This window comes from Herpailurus yagouaroundi, unplaced genomic scaffold (genome assembly GCF_014898765.1).
Source record: "Herpailurus yagouaroundi ecotype Mexico unplaced genomic scaffold, PumYag 159, whole genome shotgun sequence".
NCBI lineage: Eukaryota > Metazoa > Chordata > Mammalia > Carnivora > Felidae > Herpailurus > Herpailurus yagouaroundi.
In genome coordinates this window covers 38,801,698-38,826,263 of record NW_024412400.1, presented here as the reverse complement: position 1 = coordinate 38,826,263, position 24,566 = coordinate 38,801,698, and the positions used below count along the sequence as shown (strand labels likewise).

The 24,566-nt window shown below is 36.8% G+C and overlaps 1 protein-coding gene across 6 annotated transcripts in view; it reads left to right on the top strand.

The window, feature by feature from the left end:
- The window catches only part of SLC9A9 (solute carrier family 9 member A9), a 711,221-nt gene that overhangs the window by 459,460 nt on the left and 227,195 nt on the right, over positions 1-24,566 (top strand). For all 6 annotated transcript variants that reach the window (XM_040480405.1, XM_040480404.1, XM_040480402.1 and 3 more), the window contains 2 exons: positions 19,494-19,607; positions 21,227-21,338. In XM_040480405.1, coding sequence (XP_040336339.1) covers positions 19,494-19,607; positions 21,227-21,338 — 226 coding nt within the window. The remainder of the gene's footprint in view (positions 1-19,493; positions 19,608-21,226; positions 21,339-24,566) is intronic.

Below are 24,566 nucleotides of genomic sequence, written 5' to 3'. Positions count from 1 at the left end.
AGGTGCTGAAATTTGTTATCAAGCTATACTGTTCACTATATGCTTGTGGATTTGTATAAAATCTCATGGACATAGTTTCAGAACTAGACATATAAAAACCTACTTTAGGGGTGCCTGGGTGGCTCAGTTGGTTAAGCGTCCGACTCCGGCTCAGATCATGATCTCACAGTTCGTAAGTTCGAGCCCCGCCTCAGGCTCTGTGCTGACAGCTCAGAGCCTGGAGCCTGCTTTGGATTCTGTCTGTCTCTCTCTCTGCCCCTCCCCCACTCACACTGTCTCTGTCTGTCTCTCAAAAATGAATAAACATTAAAAAAAATTTTAAGAAAACCCACTTTAAAATAAGAAAATATTGCCTCAAATAATCCTGATCCTTATTACCAGGAAGATTTGTGTTTAAGTGAATACAACAGTTATCTATGCATATGTCCATGCTACCCCAGGGGTGACCAAGCCCCTCCCTGACCAGAAGCTTGATATATATTTCAACACGTAAAATAACATATACTTTGCCCTCAGACTTCCTTTTATGCCTTGATAAGTTCAAGATCCTTACAATGGCTGCCAAGTCCTAATATTTCAAAGACTGTCTGCATTAATATCTTTCAAAGCCCCAAACCCTGGCAAGGAAGAAAAATTGTTTTTGAATCTGCTTCAAGAATTAATATTAGAGAATAGGAGGTTTTCCTCTCAGCAAATTGAAGCTGAATAAATTGTTCTCTGTCTCCTTAGAAATGGAATTGATTGCTGGAGGGGAGCGCTGCTGTGAGGAGGCAGGGTGCAATGCTGGGGAGGGGGATGTGCAAGCTGAGAGGGGCCTTTGTTCTCTTAAAATTATTGGCAGGTCTGTTTCTCTAAACCTGGTGTGGATGCTAAAATACAGGAAGTAAGTATATTAGCTTGGAGTTACATTAAAGACAACTGGAATTGCTGGGCAATTACTGCCTCTTTTCTTTTATTACCGCATGCCCACAGAGCAGCCTGCTCCTGAGCCTTCCTGGGCGGCCACTCCTCGCTGCTATGACACAAGTGAATTGAAACAATCCTGTGCAGAGGTGCATTTCAGTTTTTCCCTTGAAATGAGAGAACAAACCCAAGAGACTTTTCCTTGTGGTGTTTCTGGCAACTGCTTTGCCTACTTACTCCCTGCCCCAAACAAGCAGGGATTTGTGTTTGGAGGGCTTGGTGTAGTCCCCCCCCCACCCCCCCCCCACCACCATGGGTTTAAAACAACCATCAAAGCTACCTGCCGAAAGGTTTCAGTGATGGCTATGACTTCATTATTTTTTTTTCTATTTATAAAAACAGCATAAGTTTTGTAGTAAATTGGTAAATATGAAACAGAATAATGAGCTAATAGAAAACCCTGCTGCCTAAAAGCAACCAGTGTAATTACTAATATTTTGGCATTTTTCCTTCCATCTTTCTGAGCTATTTTAATTTTGTCAAGGATAAAACTGTGTGTGGACAAATTTGCATCCTGCACTGTTTGCTTGACAGTTGTAACCCCACCATTTCCCTTCAGTTCTAATTCTTCTTTCTTTTGTCATGACTGGCCAAACAGATATATCTAGATACTTTACTTCTCTTTACTTTACTTCTACTTTACTTCTCTTACAACCTGTGGATTTTTATCGTTTCATTCTATCTTATTTATGCATCATTTTAAATCTGGTTCCACAACAGCTCATCTGTACAATCTAAGTGAAAAAGTACATTTTAAAGGGGTACACTATTCCTCAGTAGTCACAGGCACAGAAATATGCTGTAAGGATGTGTTGATATTTGAATTCTAATTCCTAGAGTAAATGAAGAAACGTTTCCCTAGGAGACTCACAGGGCAAAGAGAAGATTGTGGGAAGATTTAGAAGATAAGACTTATATGCTACTTCAGCACTCTAGAGAAAGCATCTATCAATAAGCTGATAGAGCCAGAGTCCTCGCCTGTCACTTGTTCGCTGTGGCACCTTGAGTATGTGAACCTCCCCGAGCCACAGAGGCCTCATCTGCAAAATGGGAGAAATAATATTTAGCTCACACAGGGACACTGTTTAGCGTATCATTGATGCTTGCTAGAACTCTGTCCTTATGATTCAAGAAGAGGTCTTTTCAAAATGAATCTGTGTTCATCTAAATGATAGTTTATAAAAAAAAATTATATTTCCAAAAGCCTTACAAATGTGAGAACCAGTTCCTTAATTAACTGCATCCTCTTTTGGCTAGCACTTTATAAAGTAAGTAGCCCGTATTTTGCCCAGGCTAACAATTTCTTCTGACATCTGTATGGTATTCAGCATACGTGTTCATCTCTGTCAAGTACAGAGGTAGATTCTTAAGAGATCTAATTCCATGAATTGGTCATAATGGTAGGCACTCTGGAAAGTCCATGCAGTTGGTGTAGATACAATTTGTGGGACTTAGTTCAAAATACATGTGCATAAACTGTTTCTAGTCCTCTCAAGCATTTTCAAAACAACTACTTACGTATAAAGAAACTACATGGTCACTGCATGTTCTTCCCTGCTTATTAAAGCTGATCCCTTTTTCCTCTTTCTGTGTGTTCTGCAATCTCACCCTCCCTGCCTTAAGCTTGACTGAAACAGTGAGGCCATCAGTTGGATGGGGACTCTGTTAACCTTGACCCCCCATCTCATTTCAGCCTCTATCCTTTTCCTCTCCTGTGTTAGCAAGGACTTGGGTCATCTTCTCTCCCCTTTGTATCTTCAACCTCTCAGTCCCTTCCACAGCCCAGTTTTTCACTGTAGACAATGGATACATTCTTCAAACCTCCTCTTCACTTGGTTTCTCTGAGACAGTCAGTCCCTTCCTGATCTCCCTCCTACTTTCTGGTCTTCCCTTCTCAGTCTTCCATCTGTTCTGCTACAGCATTAAAATTTACATTCAAAAAGGACACCAAAATCATGTCCTTTCAGCATAGCAAAAAAAGAAAACATTACCATTGGATTTCATTGCTTGACTTGGGTAAAAGACATTCAAGTCTTTCTTCTTTTTATATAGCTTATGGGGCAGAAGTAAAAACAAACATGTATGCCACCAAAATTTCATTCCTATCTCCTTACCTGCTTACCTTCAGTATACACAATGTTATCATAATTCATTGTCTTTCAACAATTAACAATTGAGAATATGCTAGACATCGAGGGGATTATAGACAAATATAATGATAAGAGTTATCCTTCATTGAGCCCTTCATGTTTGCCAGAAGGTTTAAATATTAAAAAGAGGGGTAATTACTGGGGTTAGCTTTGAGTTTTGATAAAATCAATTATATAGCTTTTTAAATCTGTTCATTTGTTTTTCTAAAAACTAAAAAATATGAAGTTCTTCAAAGTTTAGAAGTTTTATAAAAGGTAAAAATAAGACACTCTTATCTATATTTCTCATTTCAATTTACAAGTCATTTTTTCCTACCTCACAAAATCATGCACCTTGAAAGCAAAGATGAGCATTATTTTGTGAAAATATATTTAGAAAACTAAAATACTGGCTTTTTGCTAGTCATTCCTAAGACCTGTGGACTAGGGATTTCTACATGATTCAGGAGGTGCTGAAGATGTGTCTCCTTGATAGCTCATTAATGATTGCCATCTTCTCTTTTACTCTCCATGGAATTCTGGGACTGGAAGAGAACCTGTTATGTAGCCCTCATATAAAATAAGCAATGACATGAAAACTAAATGAAATCTGAGGAGGCCTAATGAGAATCAGGAGGTGTGTGTAATGAGGGTCAGGCAATATTCCTAATGAGAAGTTAAACAGACTCTTGCTCTTCTTTCTTTTACCTTTTTTTCCATTTTTCAGGACAATGTTTAAGGGTGTTTTACTGAAATTTTAAGCATATTTCCACTTACACTTTCTTATATTCTTATATCCTTTCTTATATCCTTATAGATTTCTAATATGGTGAATATAATGGTGTGAAGTGGCAAGATTGTATCATAGTATAGGTAGATCCATGGGACAGGGTTAAAGTAGCACAGAGAAATCCTTGGTAGATCTGGTTGTTTCTGGCCCAGATTGTTTTATAGGTGAGTTCTATCTGATTTTCAAGAAATGGATCACTCGACTTTATACAAACCTGTCAAGAAAAAAGACAGAGGAATGGTCCCTCAAATCATTTCATGAAACTACTATAATATTCCCGAAATCAAAACTTGTCAGTGGCAGTAATAAAAAATGAAACATACATGCCAGTCTTACTTATAAACATAGATATGAAGGTTATGAACAAAATATTATCAAGCCAAATTCATCAGTGTGGAAAAAAAATACATTCTGACTGAACTGGATTTATCCTAGCAATTCAAGGATACTCTTAATATTACAATATTGTAAGCATAATTTAACACGTTAACCAAAGGAAAAAATCTCAGTAGATATAGAAAAAACATTGAATATAAAAGATTCAACACTTATTAATTATAAAAATTCTTGGCAAAGTATAGAAGGGAAGGACTTCCTTTATCTGATAGAACATATCTTGTAAAAACCTGTAGACAACACCATACATGGTGGTGAAACTTTAGATGTGTCATCCCTTTTATATCATTTAAGATTCTCCTTTTAGAGAATATATGTTTTGGTCATTTTCCATATTTTTTATTTTAAGCAGTGAACATCCTGATATAAATCTATGTATACTTGTCATGTTAGTTCTTTAGGATAAATTCCCAGAAGTGGAATTGCTCCAATCAAGGTTTTATGAACCATAAATTTTATTATACTTTCCTAAATTTTTATGTAGAAAAAAATGTGCAAACTTACAGTGACACAAAGCACTGGGAATTCCCCCCCTTTTATCTATTTTATTCATTCCACAGGTATTTATTAAGCATTATGATATGCTAAAGTCTATGCTGGGAGTTGGTGTTCAGTGACAAACACCACAAATGTGGTCAGTATCCTTCCAGACCTTACAGATGAGTTTTGGGGTCATCTGTGCATCTTCTTTAAGAAATTTCCTGTGCATGACTTTACTCACTTTTCTAAGTAATTGGTTTGGCTGACTGGAAGACAAGATTCTAGGATATTCAGAATCTGGAGGATAAGGAGTTCAAGGAATTAGATCTTTTTCATAGAGTAACTGTTTTCCAAATCAAAAATAGAACACATGGTGGAAAAGCACAATTGTACTTAGATGGGACAAAAGAAAAAGCATGTGAATATAGGTCAGTCCCAAAAACTTTGAAATGTATGACTTCTTCACCCATGGAAAGTGGAGGAAATGATATATACAGAGAGACTGAAGGGCATAAGCCACAGACTACATCATTTCCCTAGTTATTCCTTAAGCAGACCCTGCAGTAATTTTGATCTGGGCTATAAATGGACTCAAATTAAACTCAGAAACCCCTATAGAGGAGAACCCTCAATACCATTTATCATTCTCAACCAGCAACTTTAACTTTAAAAAATAATACAAAACCCAATGCTAATAAGATAGCAAACTAGCTTCAACTGCTGGCTCCTTCGTCCCAAGTCAAATCTGGAGAAATTACATAATAGAGAGGAAACATAGACCTGAGCAAGTTACAAAAATTTTAAGAATACCTGGAGAGGCCAGAGGTGGTCATGAAATGGTATGGAGGATGATCACACCTGGACAAGAGCCAGAAGCAGGAGTGGGAAGAAAGATCAGTTAGAGATTTTTAACTTGTACATTCAACTCTTCTCTTGAAGAGTTGCCTCATTGCAACCATCTAGAGCATCCTCTGTAGTGTCAGGGGTAGCATGTAGGCAGTAAAGAAGTTGATGCAGGTGCAGGATGACTAGGTGCTCTGCTCTTGGGCATCCTTTCATCTCCTGTGTCTCCAAATCCCCAGGTTGATTGAAGATAACCTAGAGAGATCACCTCTTCCCAGTGTTGCTTCATTCTAAAGATTTAGGGGTAAATCCCTGACAAAGAAATAGCCAGAGGAGTGAACCCAAATCAATTTTGGGGGGAGATTAAAATTTGATGATGCTGAGGGTGTTCTCGACCCAGGAACTCATCTCCTCTCATCTCCTCCCATCTCCTAAAAATCACTGGACATTCTAGTGTGCATATGGGCCTTTCTTTATAATGTTGGCAAATAAGATTGACCCTGAGAAGATATGAGATTATAGGCTAAAATAACAAGATACCCTATGAATGCAACTACTATAAAACAGAGACCAAAATCTGGATGACATAGGCCACATGAAGCAAAATTATTGGGACAGACCAAGAATTTTAAAAAGGCATAATTAGTATCCTTAAAGAGATAAAGGATATTAGTAACATGAAGCAAGCATGGGAAGTTGTAGGAAGAACCAAATGGAAATACCAAATATAAAAAAAAAAAAAAGTTGAGTGTTGCCTAGATGGCTCAGTCGGTTAAGCGTCCAACTTGAGCTTAGGTCATGATCTTGCAGTCTATGAATTTGAGCCCTGTGTCAGGGCTCTGTGCTGACAGCTCAGAGCCTGGAGCATGCCTCAGATTCTATGTCTCCTTCTCTCTCTGCCCCTCTGCACTCATGCTCTGTCTCTGTCTCTCAAAAATGAATAAATGGTAACAAAGGTTTTTTAAATAAAAAAAGAAGTTGAAATAGAGAAGGAAAAGACACTACTTTGATCCAACATCACTTAATAGAAAAGTCAAAGAAAGGAATCATATAAAAAAATGACACAAATACCTCCAGCATTTAATTATCACTGATATAAATGCATGTTTGCCAATCTTTTGGTAAAGTCAATGTGTTTTCTTTGAATCTGAGAGTTCTAGGTTGTCTTTCTTGCACACACACACACACACACACACACACACACCCCTAAAATGTACCTACCAGAACTTCTAGTTTCTATTTCTGTGTCTTTAGTTCAGAGCAAGAATTCAAAAACATTGGCAAGGCAATATAAGCTAAGAACCCTTCTATATTTAGATATATATTTTTGCAACATTTTACAGTTGTCCTGCTCCCTACTCAGTTAGTAAGGTTTTCTAAGCAACTAAATTTTACCAAGTCTTTTCTACACATTTAACTTAGTTTTTTTGAAAAATATCAACTCTTTCATATTCATACTTAATGAATCTATATAGTTAAATTATATATACTTTATATATATATATATATTACATATATACAAATACACATTTAAAGCAGAGATAAATTGACTTTGAAATAAGTGGGATTGACCCTTGTTAAGCCTAAAATTCACCTGGTGGGGATAGAAGTGACCTGGGCATCCTGGAGAGTAACTCAGTAGCCATCAGCACTTAGTGTGCAGAGGGCATAGATCATTGTGCTTTACAGAAGGAATGGAGGGTTAAACTACAGAGTGGCAACTGATGAAGAGCTTTTAGTGCACATCTATAATAGAGTCTTTCCCTCTATATATGTATATATTTTTTTTTGCATAGCAACTCATCCCGAATATCATCAAAAATACATATATAGCCCAAGAAAACTTTCTGAGGGATCTTTGTGGGTTACTTTGAAGTACCTAAACGGTTCGGAACAAGAATAAACTTAGCTCCAAACCACCAAAATAAGTCAAAGCTAAAGCTCTCATTCAGATTGATTTATGCATGCATGGTTTTTATGTGAAAATATAAGTGTCTTCCTTGAAGCAAAGAGAAATGCATTCTTGTACTGTGATAATTCATAATTTTTGACGTTACCTATATTGTCAAGGATGTGCGATAGTTTCAATACAAAGAGGCTTTAAGGAGAAGGGCTTTATAAATCTTACTGAAAAAGAAAACTCAACGAAGTTTATCAGTGTACAATAAGAGTTTTCTCGAGTTCAGTGTAAGTACTGACAATCTATATCCACTATATTTTAACTGTCTATTACAAAGAAGCAAGTCAAGCAAACTTAATTTTCATCAAATAATGATTTATTGATATTCGTGCCTTCATAAAAATCATTTGATAGCTGTTATCCAATTGAATGGCATTATTCAAATGTCATATGCTTTTTGTCTTTCGTTTTCATTGATTTCTCTGATTTATAAAGACCCTTTCACACTCTCCAATTTCTCATCATGTTCAGCAGAATCAATATTCTACTCTAAACTTCATTGAATGCTTTTCATTCAGTGAAAGACTTCTATTGAATGCCTTTCCATATTCTACTCCACCATAGTTCAAAAACTGAATTCAAACTCTTTTGCATAATGAAAATGATTTTTAACCCTTAGTTTTTATGCATTAGACTTAAAATCATATTGAAACACACAAGTAAAAAATCCGTACCTCTTTACCTTCTAAATTAATAAAATATCTACTCCCATGCATTGTTCCAAAAAAAAGAAATTAGTGTTCAAGTTATTTTCCCTCAAAAATATGAAATGGGGGAAGGATGGTAAAAGAAATTTTTCTGAAAACTTCTGATTACTGCTATACCCTTACATACAGTAGTATATTCAAAATTAGCTAATTTAGAAAGTTTGTCAAAGGAATTTGAATGTGGTCAATGCACTAGTATAAATGACAGTGCTTATTAGGAAAAACGTAACATGAAGCAAAGAAGCTCTTGAAACTTTCAAGCTAGTGATACTAAGTGTTATTCCAAACGCACGTTTCTACTTCTGACTCTAAAATAGTGAAGGAAAGCCTTTTTCAATGAATACTTATTTGATTCTAGCTTTTTGCATTTGTCCTGATGTTCTTCTTTTTTTTAATTAATTTATTTAAATTCAACTTAGTTAACATACTGTGTGGTATTGGTTTCAGAAGTAGAACTCAGTGATTCATCATTTACATAAAACACCCAGTGCTCATCCCCACAAGTACCCTCCTTAATACCTACCTCCCATTTAGCCCATCCCCCCACCCACCTCCCTTCTAACAACCCCCAGTTTTTTCTCTGTATTTAAGAGTCTTTTATGACTTGCCTCCCTCTCTGTTTTTATCTTATTTTTCCTTCCCTTCCCCTCTGTTCATCTGTTTTGTTTCTTAAATTCACATATGAGTGAAACCATATATTTCTCCTTTCTCTGCTTAACTTATTTCACTTAGCATAATACACTCTAATTCCATCCATGTTGTTGCAAATGGCAAGATTTCATTCTTTTTGATTGCTGAGTAGGATTCCATTGCATGCATATGTATATATATATATACACACACACACATATACACACACACATGTATATATGTATGTATATATGTATATATATGTATACACACACACACACACTCCACATCCTCTCTATCCATTCATCAGTCAATGGACATTTGGGCTCTTTCCATAATTTGGCTATTGATAGCACTGCCAAAAACATTGGGGTCCATATGCTCCTTCAAATCAGCATTTTTTGTATCTTTTGGATAAATATCTAGTAGTATTTTAATGCATTTTTCTCTAAAATAGCTGATAAAAAGCAGCACTTAATAATATCCTTGATCCTAAGTATTTTTGTTTGCAACACTTTCATCAAGAAAATGGAGTGGCATGGAAAAATCAAACACAGCTCATGACATTTGGGGCTCAGTATTCCTTCTGTATGCTTCCAGTGGTAAATCTTCATATAGTAAGAGCACATTGTTCTCATGGTGGATGCAGAGGTGTATCCACAGCCATGTCGTGGGAGGCTATCGCTTAGATCACTAGCAAGACCTGGGAAATTGGTACACAACTCAGAGACCTAAAAAAATGACATCATTAGAAATCTTCCCTTTTTGTGTGTACATTCTTCATACTCCCACTCAAGAAAAAAATTAGCATTGGCTAATTACAAACGATAAAAAGACACACAAGATGAATAAGAAAGGAAATTCATCATAGCTAAATGAAAAAAGTTAAAGAAATGGAAATTAACCTTTAAAAAATTTTGATAATGTGTGAATTTTTCATATCAGTACCTAATATTAATAGCAATGTTTCTCTTGGTTTATTCATTAAGAGAATTTTTTCAGCGTGGTTTTAATTTCTGCCCAGAAAATATATTGTTTCAGCTAGTTTTCTTTAGCTAGTATTTATTGGCAAAACAACAGAGAAACTAATTATGTTATGCCACGATTTTAATTTTTTTTCCTAAGGGTCAGTACTGTTAGATTTCCTGAGATGATCCTTCTAGAGAACACTCCTTTGATCCTTTGAACATAATTCTGGTTATGTAGCCCCCCCCAGCCCAGTCTTTGCAGTTATTCTACACTTGGGGTCCTATATGCCAACCACAAACTCCCAGCAAACTGTTTATTTTCAAGACTAACAAGACTGTGGAATGAAAACTGGCAGTTGCTGCCTAAACTGTAGAATTGCCTACCACTGCAACGATTCTGACAGAAATCCCCTTTCTGCTGCTAGAGCAAAACAGTATGCAATAAATAATACTGTATTTGACTTTTTTTCTATGAACCCAAGAAGTAGGAGTGGAAGAAGTAGTTGAAAGTGATCGAGAACCACATTTCAGCTCAACATAAGGAAGGATTTTCTAACAGTTATAGATGTCTAAAAATGCCATTTGCTTCCTTGGAAAGTAGTGAGGTTTCTGCTTTTGGCAGTATTCAGTTACATGCTGAGCAGCCCCTTGACAAGAATGTTGGAGCAATCAAGCATTGGCCAGATGTCTGCACATATATTATAAGGTGACTTTATCCTTGAAATCTTGTAATCCTATATTGTGGGGGGTGTGTGTGTGCGTGTGTGTGTGTGTGTGTGTGTGCACGTGCATGCGCGTGTGCACAATTCATCAAAATAGATCTAAGCCCAATCTTATTTGGGGGCCAGTATTTCTGATCAATATCATGATAATCAGTCTGCGAAGTTGCATACTAGAGGAGCTATTCTTAACTTAGTAGTGTATTGACTTAAATAAAACCTTACAAACTCAGTACTTTCACTTTAATTACCATCCCCCACAAAAAAGAAAAAGAATCAAAAATGGAAAACCTCCAGAAATAAGAATACTATTATCAGTATTTACTCGATAAAGTAATTTAACAAGTTCATAGAAAATAACCTTCCCCTTAAGTTATAAGCTCAAGGATTTCAAGAAAATCTGGCTACAGTATTTATTCAGTTTAATGAAGCTGAATTCCTTGTAGCTGTAACTACATTTATTTCCTATATTAACTTTACTTACTTAATGATGCCTATTCATCTTCCTAAAATGTGTTTTGTTGTGTTTTTATAGGCTGTGCTTCTGAAATTCTCATGTTTTTAAAAAGTCAAATTAAGTTTAAAAGAAGAATGAAATTCAGGGTATGGGAGAGGGCTGGGTACCAGCCCAGAGTGCATAGGGAGTCCAAGAATTCTCAAAGAAATTTATGACAAATTAGAAACTCTCTGAACACTTAAGTGGTATACCTCCTCCACTTCAGAGACTTTATAGTCCTAAACTTAAAGAATCTGATCTTGGAGGGGCAACTGAGTGGCTCAGTTGGTTAAGCGTATGACTTCAGCTCACATCATGATCTCATGGTTCATGAGTTTGAGCCCCATATCAGGCTCTGCACGGACAATATGGAGCCTGCTTGGGGTTCTCTCTTTCCCTCTCTCTCTCTCTCTCTCTCTCTCTCTGCCCCTACCCCACTTAAGTGCTCTCTCTCTATCTCTATCAAAAATAAATAAACTGAAAAAAAACTAATATATATATATATATATATTTATATATATATATATATATATAATCATTACATGCAAATTTCTCTAGGATTGGAAAGGAGTTTTGCCTTAACATTACAACTGCAAGGCAAAAGTTTTGTTTTCACTTTTTGATTTTTTTGGTGGGATTGGTTCAGGTGACCGGGTGGTAGTAGACATTGGGAGAGAATAAGTATCCACCATCTCAAGTTACCCCCTATTGTTTCCACTAGTTGGATACAAAGAAATTTACCTTTCAGGTTTCTTTACTTAAAAAAAATGTGGTCAGAGTCACAGATACCTTCCTTGCCAACCCTCAGAGTTGCTCTGATGATCCAACAAAAAAGTATATATTAAATATGCTTTGAAAACTCTAAGGTGTTATAAATGTTCACCAATACTATTGTTAACAAACATCTTGCTGCCCCCAAACCTGAAACTCACATAATGGAGAGACAGCCTAGTCTGGCAAAAGTGGTGTGGGCCTTGAACAAAATTTAAGATAGCTCAATTTTTCCCTTTGTTGTGTTTTATGTGGGCAAGTACATTAATGCCATTGAGTACAGCTTCCCCAACTGTGAAATGGAAATAAGATTATCACTTTATGAGTTTTGTTGTCGTTATAAAAAAACTGTTAGAACATTTTAAAGTACATAAAAGTCTTTAACACATTCCCTAGCATAATTTAAATCCTAAAAAAATTAGTCCCTTAGTATTATTACTATTTTAGAAGTAGTAAAACTGCTTTTATTACAGTGTCCTAAATTTAGAAGAATCTCAAAGGTTTGCAGTTGTACTTATATGTAATTATAAATCTTTAGCTTCATAAGATAGGCTACACTCTGGGAACCAAGACCATGACTGGAAGTAAAGCCTTTAGATCGTTTACATCCTAGTGGTAAAGATCACAGGTCTTCAGTATCATTCAACTCCTATGCTACCTCTAAAAGCCCATAGGAATTATTGGGTTTACCATTAACAAATTTCCTCAGGACTGGAGCTAAGCAAATATTAGAATCTCAGGAGCAAAAGTTTATAATTCCAGTAAAATATATTATAATGTTTGCTTTCAAATCCTCCAATGCAGGAATAAAAATTATTCGCTTATACTCCAGCTTGTTCAAAATATAGGTATACCCAATAGTATATAAAAAATGAAATCTGAGATATTCTCTAACGAAAGGTCCCAGTTAGGAAGAAAGACAAATTTTAAAATAAACAAACAAAAAATTAATCCTGGGACGAAATTATGGAGAAAATAAAGGGACATTTTTAGTTCTTCCTTCTCTTTCATTTTTATTAGTTTTGTAGCTTCTTTCACATCCCAAATAAAATGGATTTCAGCATATTACGTGGAGAAGTAGAGGCAAGTCAGTAAATGGTGTCAAACTATACTATGCCAAATAAAAGTTGTGTTGAGGAATCCATGTGAATTTAATTGGTATTAGGTAAGCAGAATGCAGTACAGTGCACCACTGTAATATTTCTCTGTATGAACCAGGGTAATATGGTAAAGTTTCATTCTTTTACCGATAGGAGAAAAATGCCCATCAGAATTAGTGATGTGATTTTATAAAATAAGTATGACTTTTTTTTTTACTTTCTAAGTATAGTATCTCATACTAAAAACTTTAACGTCTAGGAAGCCTTCAGAGAACATCATTTGCTAAATTGTTTAAGTTGTTTAATTAACATGTGAATGGTTACCATGAACCTTCAGAGTTTTTAAACACTGATTGCCCTCTTATGTAGTTTCAATATTTCCCTAGTCTTTGTGGTATTAACTTGCTTTTTATTTTCCTGAAGAAAAGCTTTCCTAAGCAAAGCTAACTTAAGTTGGATCCTCTCCAAAAGCACACAACTGAGAATTAATGGAAATAAAACAAATGTTGTTTACTGTACTGGATAAATAAAATGTTGAGTTAAGGTTTGTTTGTTTTGTTTTTTCATTGACCCTGAGTGAGGACCAAGTACATTTGAGGTTATTCATAGTGAATACTGAATCATGAATTGACTAGGTTGACTGTTGTTGCTGTTGTTGTTGTTGTTGTTGTTGTTGTTGTTGTTGTTAGTTTGGAAATGGAGTTTGGGTTTTGGTTTTTTGGGGTTTTTTCCCCTCCAAAATTGACCAATAAATCTATTCCCTCAATAATTAACTACTCCATCCAGACTCAGGCAATGATGTCCTAATGGTCAAATTGGTTGCTTCTGTCAGCATGGTCTTACCATAGATTCTCCTTTTGAAATGCCTTCAGGAGATTTTTCGTGTGAAATAAAATTGAATTCACCCACACGTTTTCATTAAGTGCCCCAAGAAGGAAATTATGAAGCCTGTTCATTCAGAGGAATGTTGCCACATGATATAAATAGACAAAGGAGTGCTAATCAATGCTGCTACACTGCTATGAAAGGAATCTTTTTAAAAATGCTAATAACTATCTACAATTTAAAATAAGTGAGTCTATCAGATTGTCAAGGTTTTTTTTAAATTGATAAAAACTACTTTTGGCAAGTATGTGGGGAAAGGGCACCCTCTGCATCATTATTAGAGATGCAAACTGGTATATTCTTTCTGAAGAGCAGACTGGTAATACGTTGAAAAAGAAAAATTAACGTATACCCTTCAACAGAAGTAGCTCATGTCTAGGAATTACCAAAGGAGTAATCACTCAACTGGGGAGAGCTATTGTACAAAGGTACTCAATGCAGCATTGTCTAAAGCGGAACAATCTGGAAACAACCCAATGTCCAATAATGGGTACAGTGAAATAAAATTTGGTAGGAAAACACAAAGGGATATTGTGCTGCCATTAGCACAATCCAAATCCATATCCAATCCATATCCCAAAGGGATATTGTGCTGCTTCAGATTCTCTGTCTCCCTCTTCTACCCTTCCCCCTTTCACACACTCCCTTTCTCTCTGTCTCAGAATAAATAAATAAACATTAAAAAATGAAAAAAAATACTGTATGATCATCTTAATAGATGAAGAAAAAACATTTGATGTTTTTTTAATATCTATTCCTAATAGACTAGGAATAGAAGGAATTTATTTAATCTGTTTAAAGGGTTTCTATGAATTTAGTAGAAAAATCTTGAAAGTTTTTCCTTTAAGACTGGGAATAAGACAAAGATGCTCCATCACCACTTTTATTCTGCACTGAACTGGATGTCCTGACAAGTATAATCAGACAAGAAAAAAAGATGCAACATGTATAACAAATGGAAAGGAGAAAAACAAAATATCTTATTTGAAAACAACATAATTGTGGAAATCCAAAAGAATCTACCAAAAAGCTATGAGAATTATTGAATAAATTTAGTAAGGCCCTGAATACAAGATTGGTAAAAAATTAATTGTATACATGTATCTAGCAACCAACAGTTAGAAAATGAACTTTGAAAGGGGTATCATTTACAACAGTAACAAAAAAAATCTAGGAATAAATCTAACCAATAATATGTAAAAATCTTTATGCAGAAATTACTGAGAGAAATGAAAGAAAAACAAAATCCTTATAAGGATATGTGATGTTCATGGATTTAGGTTTCAATATTCTAAACATGTGCATTCTCTCCAAATTTCTCTATACCTTTAATCCAATTCCAACTAAAATGCCAGTGGGTTATAGTTGTGGAAATGGACAAGTTGATCCCCAATACGTTCAGATGGCAATGTGAGCAGGCAAAAGTATTAATTCAAAAACAAAGCAACAAAAGCCAGGTGTTGACAAGAACGTGAGCCAACAAGGACTGCTGATGGGAGGTGCAAATTGGAACTACCGACCTGGAAAACTGCTTGGTGCTGTGTCCTGACAATCCCATAGGAATGCAAACATGGATGTACAACAGCAAAATTCATCATAGCCGGAAACGGAACACAACCCACATGTCTATCAGTAGTAGAATGAGTAAATCAACTGTGGCATATTCATATAATTAAAAAAATGAGCTACTTCTATACGCAACAACATGAAGAGTCTGACAGACGTGATGTGGAGTAAAAGAAGACAAATACAAAAGAATGTATATTGTCTGATTCCATTCACATGAAACTGAAGGAAAGGTCATGTGCAATGACAGAAGTGCTGATAGCAGTGCATTGGGGTGTGGAGTATAAGTGGGAAGGGAATTGAGTAATTCTGGGGTGCTGGTAATATTCTCTTCTTTAATCTTAAATTGTAAATATGTGATTTATACACTTCTAAGTGATTAAGCATAAAAAACATTTTTTAACATGCAAAAATAATCAGGAAGATTCTGAAGAAGGTAAAATATGGGAAAAATCTAGATCTATAAAATATTACAATGTATTATGGATCTACATTAATTAAAAAGAGATGGTATTAGTAGAGGAATAGATAACAATAGAAACAAAGAGCAGACCTAGAAATGGACCTAAATGGAAAATGGAACTTCTGTATAATGTGTATATAAACAGTTACTTCTAATTTTGGTCAGTGCTAGATTTCAATAAACTGAGTGACTAAATCAAGTTAAATCCTGAGTTTTCCAACAGAAGCAAATCTCCAAAACAATTAATACCATGAGTCTCCATGTAAAATGTATAGGGCAAATTCCCATTATGTCTCAACAACCAACAGAAAAAGAAAAAAACTGACTTACCAAATACTTTTTTTCCTTTACATGTGAGGAATAGATTAAAGTTGGGGGTGGGAGCAGGGAGGAGGGGTGGGCAGGGATAACTGATTTTGTTGCTATCTGAAAAAAATCAAAAAGTTGATCACACCCTTTACTTTGTAATCTATATTGAGTCAGAGAGGTGTTTTGTTAAACTGGTACGGGATTGTAAAGGAATATATATATATATCCTTTTAAGTGATAGAAACCTTACCTCAAACCAAAAAGTGATTTCTTGGTCTTTTTTTTAAGTTTATTTCTTTATTTTTGAGAATGAAAGAGCATGCACAAGTTGGGGAAGGGCAGAGAGAGAGAGAGAGAGAGAGAATCCCAAGCAGGCTCAGCACTGTCAACGCAGAGCCTGATGTGAGGGTTGAACTCATAAACCTTGAGATCATGCATCACCTGAGCTGAAATCAAGAGTTGGATGCTTAACAAACTGAGTCACCCAGGCATCCCTTGTTTTTTTGTTTGTTTGTTTGTTTTTTGTTTTTGGGGTTTTTTTTTTACCATCAGTATTTCATTATGATGTATGTTCTAGCCAGTAAAATTTGAAAGAGTAAAAGAAACAACATATAGGAACTGGAAAGAAAGAAACAAATTCTCATTGTTTATATGTATATGTTATCTCTGTCTACTTAGAAAACCTTAAAATTGTCTACTTCAGGTACTGAGAATACAGGGAAAAAATCATGTTTAAACTGGCATGTTGCAGAAAATTGGTAATAAATTTTTATCTTTTTGTTTCATTAAACATTGATCTACAAATTAATTTGTCATATCTTTTTTTAAATTTAAGTGCTAGTTGACATATAGTGTAATAATGATTTGAGGAGTAGAATTTAGTGATTCATCACTTGCATATAACACCCAGTGCTCATCCCAACAAATGTCCTCCATAGTGCCCATCACCCATTTAGCCCATTCCCCTACCCAACACCTCTCCAGCCACCCTCAGTTTGTTCTCTGTCTTTAAGAGTCTCTTACGGTTTCACTCCCTCTCTGTTTTTATCTTATTTTTCTTTCTGTTCCCCTATGTTCATCTGTCTTTTTAATTCAAAAGTCCAAGGATAGATTTTGCTTTGGGAGAGGTCGAACACAGATTAAGCAGTGTCATCAGGACATGGCTTCTCTTTCAGAGAGCTATTTCCCCTTAATCACAAGGTGACTAACAGCAGCTCCTGGCCTGCATCCTACTTTCTCACACAGTGAAAAGGTGGGGGTGTTTGTCCAGCATTTCCTGCCAAGATCTCACTGTACTTCTTTGGCTCTGAATGCACCACACCTATTTCTGCACCAAACATGCTGACTAGAGAAATGCGTTGATTTGAGTGGTTTAGTCCTAAATCATATATTCTATATCTGAGTATGGAAGTGTCAGCATGTGATCTGAGAGTGGGGAAGAAGAGGGATCCCAGGGAAATCGGGGTGTGACCACCAAAAAGAAGCCAAATGGATGCTAGATGGTGAAATGTCCTCTCTATAGTACTTGGGATGGGGACAGGAGAAGAGGCTCTATGAATTTAATCTTGCATGTGTTTATTAATGTTAGAAACTGGATAGCTGCTATAAACTGAATGTTTGTGCCCCCCATCCAAATTCATATGTTGAAGTCCTACCCCCTAGTGTGGTGGTATGTACTGGTGGGGCTTTGGGAGCTGATTAGGTCATGAGGGTGGAACCTTCATGAATGAGATTCATGCATGCCCTTACAAGAAGAGACATGAGAGAGATGATCTCTTTGTCTACCATGTGAAGACACAGCAAGCAGGCTGCTATTTGCAAACCAGAGAGAGTTCTCACCAGAACCTAACTGGCTGGCACTTTGATCTTGGACTTTTCAACCTCCAGAACTGTGAGAAATAAATTTCTGTTGTTTTAACCACCCAGTATTGTATTTTGCTATGACAGACTGAGCAAATGAAGACAGTGGCCAAATCTCGGTTTCTGCAAAAGTAAAGATATGATGAGGTAGCAAAGTGCTCCCCATCCCCTTTATTTTCTCCCATGGTTTTAAGTTTTTGGTGGTTATTTGGGTGACAGTGTTTATTAAGATGAGCAGGCCTAGAATGTGAAATGAGTCCTCAGGATAATTGATGATCACTGCCACTGAAGAAAGACCATCTTGTACCACAGGAGCTGTGTCTTTTTTAATCCTTTATTTCTATTACTGGCTTTAAATAATGTTTCTGACAAGATTCTGCTTTTCTTTCTGTCAACTCTTGGTAAGCAGGTATTGGGCATTATTTGTGGGGCCATAAATACATTACATGAAAAAATAATGAGTCCTTAAAACGTCAAGAGAAATGCCTCCAGAGACATTTACCTAACACGGTGATTTATGTAGGTCTGAGAATGAAGTTTCAGAAACTTCCAAATGAAAATTCTGGAACATAAACTAAAGTCTCTTCCAAATATGTGTTTGTTGTAGCCTCTGGACACATTTCCCTTTTACTTCTAATGTGGAAGCTGGAGAACGTTTTTCATGTTCAACTTAAATTGTTTAGTTAATGATCTAAGAATAACTCTTGGGAGCATCCTTCTGCATAGCATGTTATTACTCCATTCCTCTGACTGAATTTGATGTATCTATTGTATTCTCATTGCATAAACTGATCCCTGGGATTAATCATTTTCTTTTTACCAGCTAGAAATTGTAGACATTTAATGGATATACCTACATCAGTCAATTTAATGAGTCTCATTGTCTCGGGTTTGAAATATACTGATCATTCTGATATTGAAATATAACTGACATTCATTCTTATTCCAAGTTTTCAAGTTTTCCAAGTTTGTCCCTCCTGCCTACCTGAGGAAGGCAATCTAGCTAAAACTTTTTTTGAACAGTTTTCAGGGCCAAGGAACTCAAGTGCATCTACTGAGTAATGTCAGAAGCAGCCACACCATCTTTGCAACCTTTCCTAAAGTACACCTTAAGCAGTCACTGAGTTTCAGTTTTAGAGCAAGGAATAGTCTTTCATCCTTGTAGGAACTGTTCTATGAAGGATCATGATGGTTAATATACCCAGGTATATCTCTGGCTGCCTTGTAGCTGGAAAGGAAGATGGGATGTTGACATGGCTGCCACATCTGTCCCTGGGTAGAGAGCCAGGGTAGAGTTAGAGGGCCTGACAGGGTAGTCAGGGGGCCTGCACCCACCCCTCCAGAAGCTGCACACACAGATAAAAGAGAACCATCCACTCACCAAAACAGTCACAAGATATTAAGTGGATTCAAACCTGAGTCATAATTAATGGTTTTTGGTTTCTGTTTTGTTTTCAGCTGTTTGAATTTATGAACTTCTTGGCTGAGAATGTCATCTTCTGTTACATGGGCCTGGCGCTGTTCACGTTCCAGAATCATATCTTTAATGCTCTTTTTATACTCGGAGCCTTTGTATCCTTTGAAATACAGAACATGGAGTGATGAGGGAAAAGAATAAACTACTTACTTTTACTCATTCTGTTAAATTGTTAAAGTAATTTCCTCAAGTTTACTGCAAGCCTCAAATTCCTGGCAGATACGTAATTTCTAGTTAGGAGAGAAAAGATGCTAAGAAATTCAGACCTTTATTAAGTGCTTATGGTTCAAGATAAGAAGTTTGGAAAATACTGAGAGAAATAAACAAGGAAAACTAAAGGAGAATAGAATACTCGAAAATAAATATTCAAAAGATATTGATTTTCTGAATATTCAGAGTATGTTTTTAAATTATAAATCATTTACATAAAAATATGTCAATCCATTCTTTACAGAGAAATATACTTAATCTGCAGTAGAATGTGTCAGAATATAGCCAGGATTACTAAGCTTTAGAAATATTTTCATTAGAAGATGGTAAAATCTTTTCTCCAGTGAAGACTTTGAAAATAGGATACACAGAGTAAAAATCAGATGAAATTGGCATTATGGATGTGCTTTCAATGTCTTAATCATTGTGTACATGTAAGTCTATTTTAATAAGATAGCCCTTTCCTATAAGTAAAATAACATAAAATGTAGGCCTTACTTTTAATGCAGAGGACTTTGGGAGCTCTAGGCCTGGGGTATAAGCATTCCCCAGTAGGAATGGATGTCTGTCTGAAAGGATAGTGAGGTGCTGGGGATGTCTCCAAGGACAGTCAGCAACTGTTGTCCTTCTTTCCACTTAGGAACTAGGCAGATGTCCTATCAGATCACAGGCAGGTGATCTTGACAGCCAGGAGAGCTGACCGCACTTCTGTAAGCCCTGCTCCAGCTAAGCACCTGCGTTTGCCTCTTGTCCTCTTTTCACTGAACATTCAGCTGAACTCTCCAATCTCATCAACCCTACATCGTGGATGGTAGCTCCCTCTTCCCAAATAACTGCATCCTATTTAAGGACAAACTAGGATAGACAGACTATCAGGGCAGGAGTCCTGGGTGACAAAAGGGGAGAGATGACTCCCACCAATATTTTCCTAGATTTTAACCTACAAAGCTTGGACTTCAGCACAATACCTCCTAAAGCAGCAGCTGTATTATACATCTAGACAAGCAATTCCTCTTAAAGTCAAATCAACTAAAAGAAAAACGGAAGTGAAGTTTGCTAGATACAGGGAGTATAAACTGATGGAAAGTAAGATGGCAATCATGAGCAGAAGTACATTTATCCTTTCTAAAGTGCTGCTTGAGAAGATAATGCCACAGCCTCTGAACGGTCTCTGCCTCACATTTGGTGGCAGAGTTGAGCAAAGAGTCAGTCATCAGCAACATAAATGTGATGAGAAAATTTCCAGTGATTGAAATGGTATGGGGCTAACAATTCTAAACAAAGTAGATATTAAAAGAAAAACAGAGTTCTCTATTATTTCTGGAAAGGAGTTGACATTTAAAGATGAGTTTTGGCAGCAAGTTGGACATACACGTATTGACATATTTGTCCCTGTTTTCTGGGTCATAAAGTAGAGAAGCTTAAGAACGTAACAGTGACAGCTCAAGGACTAGCACCCTCAATTGTAGCATTTTCCTCAATGTTTTTCCTTGCTTATCTATAGCTGGCAATTTTTCTGGCCAGAGCCTGCAACATATACCCCCTCTCCTTCCTCCTGAATCTGGGCCGAAAACAGAAGATCCCCTGGAATTTTCAGCACATGATGATGTTTTCAGGTATGTGAACTGTTGTGTGTTAGCACTACTGTTTTCTCATACTTTTGCAGCACCTGGAAAGCAGGAGACGTAGAGACCTCATGATTCTCTTACCCCCATGGCATCTACTACTCTTTACCCCATCATTACCTAGTGCCATGCTGGTACTCCATAAGTTCTGAGCAACAGGGGGATTTCTCTTTCCAGAAGGAAAATAAAACTGAAGTATCTGCCAGAAACTGGCCTAGAATGGGTATTAGACGTTCCCCTAACTTATTTCAGATCAATTTTCATATCAGAGAATTTGCATAGTCATTTCACAAATTGCATACTTGAAGGTACACAGTATGTAAATGGTGCCACATCTGTCCAGTGTTGAGACTTCTCCTTAGAGGGTCGCTGGGTGGCTCAGTAGGTTAAGTGTCTGACTTCGGCTCAGGTCATGATCTCACAGTTCATGCGTTCAAGCTCCTCATTTGGCTCTGTGCTGACAGCTCAGAGCCTGGCACCTGCTTTGGGTTCTGTGTCTCCCTGTGTCTCTTTCCCTCCCCTGCTCTCTTGCTCTCTCTCTCTCTCTCTCTCAAAAATAAATAAACATTAAAAAAAAAAAGACTTCTCCTTAAAATCCCTGTTCCTTCCCTATGCAAAACTCCAGGAACTTCCCATAGTTAATACACAAGTAACGCATATCTAAGTATGTTCAGTTATTAGTTGAGAAAACAGGTATTAATTGTGCACTTACCTATTGCCCAGAGCAGTTCTAAACACGGGTGTATTAACTGACAAGCTCTCTGCTCTCAAAAAGCTACGTTCTACTTATTTAAACCATACCTGAAGTTACCTTATTCCAAAAGAAAATAAACCAAATGAATTTTCTGACCCTGAACTACTCTGGGAATGGTGATTTCTTTCTGTTCAATCAATTTTCCTACCAGCAGTCTTTCCTTATTCAGAAAGCTTTTTCCTTACATGCCTTCTATGTGTGAATACACTTACATTACCCTCAGAGGCAGTTCGTGGGAATATATGTGAGAGTATAATAAACACTCTCAGAATAGAGCAAGCAAATAGAATTTGGGGCATACAAGGGGATATGGAAAAACTGAGGGAAACTATCATTTATTGAATATCTACTATCTGCCGCTCACTGTAGATCAGTTCTATGAAGTATATATTAAACCACTTTGTAGATGGAGAAACTGAAGTTCAGAACCTCACACAGGTTGTGTAACTTGGCCAAGGAACAAAGCATTCCTAAATCCAGGTCTGTGAGACTCCGCTTTGAACCCACCCAAGTGTCTCAAAATCCACATTTTCAGAAGTAGTACTAGGAATAAAAGGCTTGTTTCACCTTCAGTTCCCTTGTAGCCTGTTCCACACAGTAAGGGGTGGGTAGTTCCCAGGTTGAGAAGGAGTTATTTAATCAAGTATGGAAAAAAACTGAAGACCCAGAGTTTAAAATTGCCCTTGTGTGGGCCTCTGACCATGCTTCCCTCCATTTCCAGATATGCCGAAGTGAAAGAGTCATAAAAAGAATAAGTTCAACTGACAGGTGATCTTTGACTTAGAACAGCAATGAACTTTGGAAATGAGTTGACTTCTATTATGGGTAAACAAAGGCAAGTTTGATCATTTGTAAATAGGAAGTCAGCACTGAGCTGCACTTTTGCAACCCAATTCTGGAGCTGGAAAGCACTTTTCCTTCCTCCCCATCAAAACATCCGTAGTTTTACTCCAGAGAATAACTACTTTGGCTTATTTTTAAAACTCAAGTATTATATTTTAAACAATGTTTTATTTTACAAAGATCACTTCTGAGAAAGGTGTGAGGTTTGGGATAGCCATGTCAGGGTGTGAAGCGCCTGCCCAAATGGCCACCTGGCTTGATGGTTCCTCCAGGGTTTGGCACCTTCTGTGTTTGCTTAGCTTTAGGAGTAAAGCTGTGCTAAAAACTGAGGCCAGCAGTATGTATGACCCAGGGATGTGGGCAGGCCCAGAATTTTTTTTAAAACTCTTTTGTTTTAATTTTTTTAATGCTTATTTTTGAGAGAGAGATAGATACCCTGAAAGAGCATGAGCAGGGGAGGGGCAGAGAGAGAGGGAGACACAGAATCCAAAGCAAAATCCAAGCTCTGTTCTGTCAGCACAGAGCCTGATGCAGGGCTTGAACCCGTGGACCTTGAGATCATGACCTAAGCCAAAGTCGGACACTTAACCGACTGAGCCACCCAGGCCCTCCTAGGAGGCCCAGAATTTGATGGTATCTTTATGATATTCTAAGGCCAGGAGTCAGCAAACTTTGACCTTTGAACCAAAGCTAGCCCACACCAATTTTGTAAATAAAGTTGAAACACAGCTACACTTTTTTGTTTATAAACTGTCTTGTCTGTTTTTGCATTATAAAGGCAGAGTTGACTTGTTGCCACAGAAACCGCATGGCCCACAAAACATAAAATATTTACTATCTGGCCTTGTTCTAAAGCATCTTCACCCTCTAGGGGGACAACAATAACCCCCATGACATAAAGGGAGTTGATATTATTAGTTTAATTCAGGAGAATGCCAATCAGCTAGTTCCAATTACCAAAAAGACTATCATGCCAAATTTTTAGGACACCTACTGTACATGATTATAATCCAGAGACTGACACCCATTGTCTTCCACACTGAGCATCTGTGTCATCTGCTGGGCATCTGTCACTCACTGTTATCAGTTCAGCAGCTTGACCTCAAAGTCAAAGTGGGCTTCTTTTTATAAATTTGACTACATTTTTGTTTTGTATGCTGTTCACATTGAAGTGAATCTGAACAACAATGAGATTGGGTTACTTATTCTATTTTTAATGCCATTTTAATTACAAGTTAATAATATTGATGATATTCCCAATATGATGGGAAAAACATTGGATTTTCCACTAAAAAGCTATCTTCCTAGCTTTAAAATGAAGAAATTGCAATGTTATATGGTTACATAATGGAATCATAGATACTCAACTCAAAAGTCACTGTAAGGGTGCCTGGATGGCTTAGTCGGTCTGACTTTGGTTCAGGTCATGACCTCACAAGTTTGTGAGTTCGAGCCTCACATTGGGCTCTCTGCTGTCAGTGCATAACTCACTTCGGATCCTCTGCCTCCATCTTTCTCCACCCCTCCCCCACTCATGTGCTGTCTTTCTCTCTCTTCTCTCACTCTCTTTCTCTCTCAAAAATAAATACAAACATTTTTTAAAAAGTCACTCTAACCTTTCT